We start from the raw sequence: 10,934 nt of genomic DNA, 5'->3' as shown, positions 1-10,934 counted from the left end.
ATCAGACAAATGACCTGGGGAGACAGCCATGCAAGCACAAAAACCTTACTTTTAATTTCCAGTGCCCAAATAAAGGCAGTGTCTGTAATTCTAGCTCTGGGGAATGGGAGAAAGAGGTAAGTCTTGGGTTTGGAGAGATGGCTCAGCAGTTAAGAACACTGGTGGTTCTTGCAGAAGACCCGGGTTTGAATCCCAGCACCCACATGGCACGTTAGCTAACATGGCACCTAATTCCAGTCCCAGGGGATCCAACAGCCTCTTCTGTCCTCCGCAGGCATTGCACAACATGGGTGCACTTACCTACATGCAGGCAATACACGCATACACATAAAAATAAGATAATAAAAGAGGTAGGTCCCTAGAGCTGGCCAGAGAGAGACCCTGTCTCAAAAAAGGAAAAACATAGAAGCAGGGTATGGTGGCATATACCTTTAACCCAGCACAGGGGCGGGGGGGCAGGCACAAAAGCAGGTGGATCTCGCTGAGTTTAAGGCCAGTGTAGAGTTCCAGGCCAGCTGGGGCTATAGGGAGACCTTGTCTTAAAAAGACAAGCCAGTATTTATCTTAACTTCTGGGACACACACAGACACACACCCCCTAAAGACCCCAATCTTTGAGATGAAGTTTTTCAGTTTACAGGATACAGATCTTAAATTCCCCTGGCAAAGTCTACTAAAGACCAAAGTATATTTCAATGCTTTTGCATAAAAATATTTATCAGTCTTGCAGCCATCTTCAGGCACACCTTTTTTTTTGGGGGGGGGGGGGTCTTTTGAGACAGGGTCTCCCTGTAGCCCCAGCTGTCCTGGAACTCACTATGTAGATCAGGCTGGCCTTGAACTCAGAGATCTACCTGCCTCTGCCTCCCAAGCGCTGGGATTAAAAGGCGTGAGTCACCATGCCCGGCCAGGCACACCTTTTTAACACCTACAGTATTTCAAACATTTTCAGCACACCCCTTATGGAGTCTGGGGTCACCATTCACACAAGTGGACCTGACACAAACCATTCTCTTCTCGAGAGTTCTAACAAGAACTGTCACATTCTATGATCCATGTATTTACTTTATTGAATTTGTTAATGTCACAGAGTTGTTACACTGCCAAACCATGCCTGAGAATCCAAAGAAAGAAATGGTACAATGGACAGCCTTATCTACCCATCATACAGTATATTAAAACTTGATTCATGTGCATCTTGATAAATTCACAATCTTACAAAACTGTATCAAGAGTTGGAATTTACATCTGCTGCAGGCCTTCAATTTCCAGTACAGTGTGCTATTAAACAAAGCTCTTCACATTTGTCTCCGTTCACTTCTCAAACCCTAACCCCAAACAAAATTTTGTGTGTGGGGGGAGAAATTCATACTTTTTAAGGGAAGTATGTGGCTCAAGGTCTCAGGTTACTTTTTAAGGTTTCTGGTGCCCAAATAAAGTGTTAGTTTAAACCAAGAATCTCTAACTTCTAATCACCCAGTCTCCCCTTGGCTGGCTCAGATTATGCCAACATTATTGCCCAAGAGGTGGCTTGCAGTGTTCAGGAGACACTGTGACCCACTGGGCTCCTACCTGCTGCACTTGTCAACTGAATGGTAGGAAATGGTTCTCATACTGGGAGCGCTTCAGTCACCCATTTCACTCCTGTCAGTTGTCAGCAAGTCTGAACTACATTTGGCAAAGAAACCCAGAGTCTGTATCACATAATCACCTGCCACTGTGGAGTACTTTTACTGAACCAGATACAAAAACTAGGTAACTGCCAGACTATCTCATTAGGTGGAAACTTACTAGTAATCCTGGGGAACTTCAAGTCTCTTTCAAGGACTAAACAGAGTTAAACTGCAATTACTAAATACTAAAAACAGAAATGCTACATTACTGGCTGTTGCCCTGCCTTTCCAAGTAAATAAAACACGCCCAAGGTGGTCAGTGCTGGTTGGGAGAACCACTGCATCTATAGAGTGGCCAATAAATACCTTCAGATTTGTGGCACATATAATGACTTATCAAAGACCATGCAAGATCCATGAGACCTGAGGATGCTGGCTGAGTTGCTCATGCTGCTGTGAGTGGTTAAGGACAGTTCAGTGAAGCCCTTCACCTGGGCAGATGCTACACTCCCTCCACAGCAGGTCCCTGTAAAATTTAGACCCAATTAGAGGCTGGAGCAGCACCTCAAGTGGAGCCTCTGGCTTCTGCTGCCCTTTTTCAAAGGCTATTTGGTTCCACCTAGGGATTGGCAAATTCATAGGACACTTCACAATTCCAATGCATATTTCAGGTTAGTTAACGAGCGATATGCTGTCAAAGAACGTACTCCGAGTCAGCACAAGGCCTTAATGTGTAACAGAAAAAATACTCTCTGAATAAAAAATTATTCAAATAAACAAGATTACTCCCCACCCTTTTTCCCATTTGGTTGACCCAAGTTTGGTTGAATTTAATTTGTAGTTACATCATACTACAACTAAAAACTTAAATTATAAATCACACCCCTACAGAGATGATTCAAACGTATCAGTTCTGACAGTGGCTTGTTCCAGGAAGTCCACTAACTACAGCCACAGGCTACTAGAGTATTCCTTAGGGTGGGGCATGGAACAAGTTAATTAAGGTCACTTAAATCTTACATCTTTTACAGCAGATCAGAACCCAGATGGCTGACTTTCTGCAGGTTTTCTGATAGGCATCCAGTAGAGTGGGTTTTCAAGGTTCACTGACACTTTAACAGCTGTAACCTTATCCAGAATTTGTGATCCACATGAAGTCCACAATTAAGTGCAGCAAATCTGAGGTAGTCAACCCTTACGAAGGCTCAGTATCTGAACATAAAGATTTTTGAAATGACCACTGGCTGCAGGTTTGGTTTTTTAATATTTGCAGAGCAACTATGGAAACACTGCTGAATCTAGTTCACACATTTATGACAATAAAAACTCCCCTAATCCCAATACACATAAAGAACAGGTGTGACACTTTGAACTTCCATGGTGCAACAGGGACAGTCACTGGAATCGAGGTCTGCATCAGTCGCTGTGGATCCAGAGATCAGTCAATGAATGGCTGTTCTTGGTGGTTAGCTGTGGTCTACTTATCTTGGAAGGCTTAGCAAAGACCATTCCTTAATTGTACTGTGTGTGGCTGCATTTCTGATTTTCAAGCACAGCATAATGGTTGTCTAGCTGAAGTTTAAGGGCCTGGTTTTTTGAAACCTCCTCCCTACCTCTATTTTTGTGTCTTACTACTTCAAAGCTCTTCTCCATTTCTTTATCCCTAAGGGAAAAGAAATGTAATCAGTAAATGTTTCTTCTTATCAGTAGGGAATTTTGAAAATATTCTTCCTTGAATTAAAAAAAAAAAAAAAAAATTACCCCTTAGAAGAATCTTGGGGAGACAGGAAGGGAATACAAAGGCCTTTATCAAACCGTTTTAAGGCTTCAACTGAACAGAAAACATGTAATACTGTCCTGAAGCTCTGTGGTCCCATCTTTGATTAGAATTGACTGCAAATGTATTTTGGGACCAACTTGAAGACAACTGGAAAGAAGCTGTGTAATGACATTCCTCCTAAGCTTTAGCAGTTAGCAGGTAAGTCTCTTTATGTATAAGAGTAACAATTTTCTCATTCAAGTAAAGTTCTCATCAACAATTTCTCCTCTCTTCTACTTTGGGGGAGTGGTCTGATTAGCTCAGGTAAAGATGTGTGTGGCGAGTCACTGTCCTTCCAGAGTCCCTCACACATTTTGAAGGACAGTGTGGTGGACCGGGTCCATGTGGAGGTCTAAATTCAAGCCAGCTGTGCTCTCAATGAGGCGAAAAGGCCTGGATTTACTTTAAAGCCACCCCAAAAATTTTCCATCTGATGCCATTTAGATTTCTTCCCATTTTATTTACTTTAAGAAATTCATGTCCCTAAATAAGTTGTAGATGTGCCATATGTGGTCATTTAACTTCAGGTAGCATTCATTTTAAGTACCTGCTGAAATAAGATTATTTTCAGTATTAGATCTGTAAATGCCAACGCCTTTCATCTATTCCCATTTATTGGGAATGCAATAATATACTGCTTACATTTCTAGTTCCCATATAAATAGGAACATAAGCCAGGAATAATGTACTACTTACAAAGAATTTTAACTAAACACATCATCACCACAAAACATGAACTAGGTATGACAAAAACTATGGCAGACACTAAAGTTGGTTTTTAGCATCCTTCCCCTTTTCCCCCCCCCCCCCCCCCCCCCATGGAGAGCCTTCTAAGGTCTACCTAACCAGCTGCCTGTGGATGGAAGCCTGGACCTCACCAACAAGGAGTACTCTAACTCACATCCTCATACCTGCTCCCTAGTCACAGGCCAGAGGTCCCACCCAAACTGCATTGATTACTTACCTCCGGTTTTCTACATGCTTGGCAGTCGACTGCAGGGATGGGAACTGTGTGTCACTGTATATTTCTGGTGGTCCTTGTGGCGTTTTCCTTGTCGTGGTTAGTCTGGCCCCAGGAGGCCTATACACACCACTAGGCATTGCCGGTTCTGGGGTTTCTGTAACTAATAATAAAGAATGTTTAACATGTTAACGATACTCCTACACTCCCAAGCATTTAACAATTACAATGCAACCCCTTATTTAGAAGGGTCTCTGGATTAGACAACAGAAAGGAAGTCATTTGAGGAAATGTTTCAACATGAAAGTCTACTTTCTAAGGTAGTGTTCTAACTTCTCTGGGTGTATTTTTAACCATCTATGATGTAAATATTGACTAAAAGAAGGAATCATCTGGTTTGGGAGATAGTCTGCACCAGAGATTACCTTTCTGAACAAGACTCTGCAGTCCTCTGACATTCCTATCAGTAAATTTGACATTCACACCTTTCATGGAAGGTAGAAAAGGTTGTCTAAACATGTCTTACATAATAAAATGCACATGTATTTTAAATTCTAAACATGATAAAAATTACATCAATGAAGGTTGTTTCCTCAGCTGTCTGCTTAGAAAACACAGAAAAAAGCAAACACCTTAGTACTTCAAAATTTCCCACTATGACTGAATTTTGGGGCCATAGCCTTCCAGCCTTTCCCTATCTTCTGCAGCCAATCCTTGATATGAATTCAAGCAGTTACCATGTATGTTTTAGACTTAACAAAAATTTAATTATAGGTGAGTGTGGTGGCATTATGCCTTCAGTCTCAGCAGAAGCAGGCAGATCTGAGTTCATTCAAGACAGCCTGATCTACATAGTGAGACCCTGTCTCAAAAAAACCTCCAAAACCTTACTTTCAGCTAGGGATGAGCCTAGCATAAGCAAAGTCCTGACACATAAACACAAAGGGAAAAAAAGCCTAAACCAAAAAACTGCTAAAAAATTTTAAAACACTAGGGCTGGAGAGATGGCTCAGAGGTTAAGGACACTGACTGTTCTTATAGAAGACCCAGGCTCGAATCCCAGCACCCACATGGCAGCTAACAACTGTCCCTAACTCCAGCTCCAGGGGATCCGACAGCCTCTTCTGTCCTCCTCAGGCACTGCATGACATGGGTGCACTTACCTACATGCAGGCAATACATGTGTGATGGTTAATCCTGGGTGTCAACTTGACTGGATCTGAGATTAACTGAATTGAAAGAGATCTTCTTGATTGGATCATCTAAAGCTGGAAGACACACCCTAAATGTGGGCGTTACCTTCTGATGGCAGCTGGTATAAAAGACCAAGGCAGAGCAGAATGCCAGGCTTTTTGCTGCTTGCCTTCTCTCTCGCTGGTGAGTTCGTCTTGCTGCTGTAGACTGAAGACTAGCTGATATTCTGGAATTCGTCAGACCTTCAGCACCGGATTGGGACTACTGAGACATCCAGCCTTGTGGACTGAGCGACTATGGATTCTCAGCCTCTCCAGTGTGGTGCAGCCATTGTTGGACTGCTCGGACTCTATCCTGTGAGCTAAGCTGATAAATCTCTATACATATTCATTCTACTGGTTCTGTTTCTTTGGAGAACCCTGACTAATACAACATGCATACACATAAAATAAAAATATTTTTAAAAAAATTTAAAACTACAGAATCATTTACTAGCTTAGTCACTGTAATACTGTTATAACAGCTTAAAAGACTGTTTTGTACAGTTGTGAATATACTGGAGGGAAAGTACACACATGCTTCTTATTTAGAGAGCACCTAAGCTGCACACGGGAAAAAAATGTTCAACAAAAACTGCTAGGTGTGGTGGAGGCTCTTAAGTTCAAGCAGCATCAGCAATCTCAGTGAGACTCATCTTCAAAAACCAGACCAAACCCCAAATACATATGAACCTAATTTTCTAACCATTAGCTACATGTGACTGTTTTTTTAAAAGTTGTAGCGTGTGTGTTTATGTGTGTGACTTATGGGTACTCACATGCCAAGGTGTGTGAGTGGAGGTCAGAGGACAACTCTGAGGAACTGGTTTTCTTCTTCCACCATGGGTTCTGGGGATCCGACTCAGGTTGTCATGCTTGCATAGCAAGTGCTTTTACCAGCAAAGCCATCTATCTCACTGGCCCCAACAAGTAGGCACCTTAAAATATTTTATTATTTTTATTTTATGTGTATTACTATTTTGCTAGCATGTAGGTAGGTGTGTCCATGTTGGGCAATGCCCATGGAGGTCAGAAGAGGGCATCAGATCCCCTGGAGCTGCAGTTACAGATGTTGTTAGCTACCTGCCATGTAGGTGCTGGGAATTGAACCAGGGTTCTCTGCCAGAGCAGTCAGTGCTCTTAACCACTGAGCCAATTCTCCAGTTCCATATAAGTAGGTATTTTAGATGATTAAAATGACACCTGAATTGTAGCTCCTCAGTCACATGTTAAATACCCAACAGGCACACGTGACTAGTGACCATCACACCACTGTGCTCTTTTCCACCATCCCTGCAAATTCCACCAGACAGTATTTTCTTTTAGTTTTGAGACAGGGTCTCCCTGTAGTCCCAGGTGACCTGGACCTCACTATGCAGACCATAGTGGTCTTGAACTCAGAGATCCACCTGCCTCTGCCTCCCATGCTGGCGTGTGCCACCACGCCTGGCATTACAACTATTTTAAAGAGGAGACAAGTAAAAAGTGATAGGTGCTATATCAAAAACAGAAGCAGGGAAAGGCATGTGAGGACGGATAGGGTGGTGGAGGAAGAGGTTGTATTTTGATTTGTTTTGTGTGCACTGTCCAAGTGTGTCCATGTCCAGAGACCAAAAGGAGGCTTGAATTCCTTGGAACTGGAGTTAAAAGAGTTTGTGAGCCCCTGATCTAAATGCTGGGATCAGAACTTCTATCTTCTACAACAGTAGTTATGTGCTCGGATCCATCTCTCCAGCCCCAGGACTGTATTTTTAATAAAGCCTAGGGGGTATTTCAGCAACAGGGTAAAAGTTAAAAGTAAAGACTCTAAAAGGATCAGCAAGGATAATAAACAAGGATTGTCATGGTACAAGCCTGGCAACCTTACCTTGATCCCTGGAACCCACGTAAATGTGGAAAGAACTAACTCCTGCCACTCTCTGAACATACATACACACACAAATAATAAAATTTATAAAATAAAAGGGCAAAACATAAAGCCAGTGTTGATAAACAAGCCAAATCTGGCTGAACAACTGAACAGTTGCACTCACTGCTGTAATGTGCCCCTTTACTGAATAAGCTACAGACATCTGACACAAAGGGGAGACACGGCCTGCAGAACCTATTTGTCTGGTGCATCCAAAGACCAAGTTCAAGAGAGAAAAACCGGAAAAAAAAAGAGAGAAATCAAGCTGAACTACTGTGTTATTTGTACCTGTCATCCGAACACTTGGGAGGCTAAGGAAAGAAGATCAAAAATGCCTTTAATTCCAACACTTGGGAGGCACAGGCAGGCTGTGAATTCCAGGCCAGCTGGGGCTACAGGGAGACCCTGTTTCAAACACCAAAAAAAAAAAAAAAGTCTTTAAGGCTTGAAGCTGGGAAGCTGCTTCAGTCAATAAAGAATAAAGTTCTTGCCATGAAAGCACAAGGGCCTGAGAGTTTAGAACCCTAGAACTCATGGAAAAAAGGCAGGGCGACATGGGCCTGAAACCACAGAGCAAGAAGGGGAGTGGGAGGTGTGGGTGGACAGGCGGGGAGCCAGAGAAAGAAGCCCAGGAGTTGCTAGCCAGCTAGTATAGCCAATCAGTGAGCTACGAGGGTCAGTGAGATCCTGTCACAAAAAAAGTGCAGACCTTTGGCCTCCATAAACATACACATACACACACACACACACACACACACACACACACACACACACACACACTCAATACAGAGTTTGAGCTAGCCTGGGGTTGAATTCGATCAAAATATATTGTACGTGTGTATGAAATTTAAGAATAAATAAATTTAAGAATAAAACAGTACTTAAAAAAACCCAGAGTGTCACCTGTAATCTTAGCACTATGGAGGTAGACACAGGATATCAGGAGTTCAGTATCATCCCCACTACAGAGAATTCAAGGCAGTTCCGATTACAGGAGACAGTGTCTAAAACAGGAGACAGTGTCTAAAACAAACAAAAATCTAGTATTTTTGGCCTGGATATAGAGCTTTGAGCAGGTGCTAAGCCCTAGGTTCAATTTCTAATGCAGCAAAAATAAAGCTAGCCTAGCTTGGTAGCTCATGCCTTGAATCCCAGCACTTGGGAAGCTGAGGCAGGCAGATTGCAAGTTTTGAGACCAGATTGGTTTACATAGTAAGTTTCAGTCAAGCCAGAATTACATGATGAGATCCTCAGATCTCAGAAAAACAAAAATCAAAACAAACAAATACAAAAATACAAAATGGGCTGGAAAGACAGCTCTGTGGTTAAGAGCACTTACTGCTCTTCCAGAGTACATGGGTTCAGTTCCCAGCACCTACATGGTGGTTAACCACCCTTAACTCTAGTTCCAGGGGATCCAAAGCCCTCATCTGGCCTCAGCAGGCACCGGGCATGCTCCTGGTCCATCTACATACATACAGGTAAAATACTCCTACACAGAGGTAAAAATAAAACAAAAAAAATCCTCCAAAACAAAAAGCTAAGATTTGGGCTAAATGCCAGGTATGGTTGGCACACCTTTAATCCCAGCACTCAGGGGGCAGAGGCAGGCAGATCTCTGTGAGTTCAAGGCCAGCCTGGTCTACATAGTGAGTGCCAGGCCAACTGGGGCTACAGGGAGACCCTGTCTCAAAAGGACAAAAAATAAATAAATAAATTTGAGCTAAAGATATGGCTCAGGGATAAAGTGTTTGCTGGGCAAGTTTAAGTATCAGCTTGGATCCCCAGAATCCAGGGAAAAGTTAGGCAAGCATGAGGCAGAGATAGGATCCTAGACCAAGCTGCCTATCTGGGTTCTAGGTTCAGCGAGAGACCCTGCTTCAACAAACAGAGAGCAACTGAGGAAGCCATCCAACATCAACTTTGGTCCCAGTCACCTGAACACACACATGAACCATGCATACATGTGTATATACACACACTCTTAATGGTTCTTTAGTCCCAAAGACACAACTTTTACTTCTTTCATAGAATTAAGTCCTATTGAGAATTCTTGCTTCATAGACCTAACTTGGTGGTAGCATGCTTGTGTAGCACGTGAGACACGTGGCTTCATTATGTAGCACACAGAGAAGCACAGCTCTAAACTTCCACATTCCTTCTATTGAGCCTTTAAAGATCATACACAATATATAAACGCCTGCTCTCGCAGGAATGGTAAGTGCCCACTCTCCCACCCCTGGTAGGCAATTAGATCAAACAGGTCGCACATGAAATGTAACCTTCAGAAAAGAAAACAGATTACCTATTACTGGAACAGGAGGTGCTTGTACTGGAGCGGTTTTATTCCAGGGACCTGAAGATTTTTCTACACCACTACCACCTCCACCATCTTCCCAGTTATCGCCTGGATCTTCTCTCTTTTCATTATCCTCTTCTTCCTTTTCACTATTAGAAAAACAAATAAGTAAATTTAATTGACTCCCAAAGTGCTGTATTTAGATGTGTACTACCACATGAAGCTATTTTTGTATGTACTTATGTATGTGCCTGTACACATGTGTTGGATCCCCTGAAGCTGGAGTTACAGGGAGTTGTGAGCTGCTCAATGTGGATGCTGGGAACCAAACTCCAAAGTTCTCTGCAAGAGCACTCTGACCACTGAGCAATCTCCCTAAGCCCCCCACATGAAGCTGTTTTTTTAACATCAACTTTTGTTTTACTTTCTTTTTGAGACAAACTCTTGCTATGTAGGTCAGGTTGGCCTTAAACTTCTGGTCTCTCATCTTCTGTTCTGAGGTATATCAGTATAATGATGTGTACAAAGACACTGTGGCTCTTTAGTCCCAGCACATGAGAGGCAGAGGCAGGTGATCTCTGTAAGGCCAACGTGGTCTAAACGAGTTAGCCCAGCCAGAATTATAGTGAGACTGTCGCAAAAAAAAGGATACCACCATATTTCCATTTATTTTTTCCTTAATTTGAGTCAGAATTTACAATTTCTCCAAGGTATCTTTATGTAATTCTTTTTGCTGGACTATCTCATATAAACTTGAATGCTCTAAAATACTAGGCTGGTTAGACAGCAGGGAAATTCAGTCCAGTGATTGCTCAATCAACCTTCCTTTTCCAACTTTGACCTTCCTGATACACCTGAGATTACTACTCTTTTCCTAAATCTGTTCAAGGCAATGATGGCGGGTCCCAGAGCCTCAGCTTCTCAAATCTTCAGCAACCTGCCTACCTTCCCCTCCCCATTTGCCTGCTTCTTTTCCTGTTGCTGTGATAAAATTCTCGTTTTATTTATGTACGTATAGCCACAGGTTAACTTGTGGGAGTCAGTTCTTGCCTTCTACCATGTGGGTCCCAGGATCTAATCTTGCTAGCCTTTAAAGGAACAT

The 10,934-nt window shown here is 42.6% G+C and overlaps 1 protein-coding gene across 1 annotated transcript in view; it reads right to left on the bottom strand.

Annotated features, from left to right (window-relative positions):
* Nucleotides 1–1,046: 1,046 nt before the first annotated feature.
* The window catches only part of Cdv3 (CDV3 homolog), a 21,632-nt gene continuing 11,744 nt past the window's right edge, over nt 1,047–10,934 (bottom strand). The window contains 3 exon segments of the mRNA XM_029553904.1: nt 1,047–3,275; nt 4,396–4,555; nt 9,839–9,981. Coding sequence (XP_029409764.1) covers nt 3,125–3,275; nt 4,396–4,555; nt 9,839–9,981 — 454 coding nt within the window. The 3' untranslated portion in view covers nt 1,047–3,124.

The sequence above is a fragment of the Nannospalax galili genome, unplaced genomic scaffold (genome assembly GCF_000622305.1).
Source record: "Nannospalax galili isolate Female #2095 unplaced genomic scaffold, S.galili_v1.0 scaffold584, whole genome shotgun sequence".
In the NCBI taxonomy this organism is placed as follows: domain Eukaryota; kingdom Metazoa; phylum Chordata; class Mammalia; order Rodentia; family Spalacidae; genus Nannospalax; species Nannospalax galili.
This window is presented reverse-complemented; position numbering and strand designations above follow the sequence as displayed.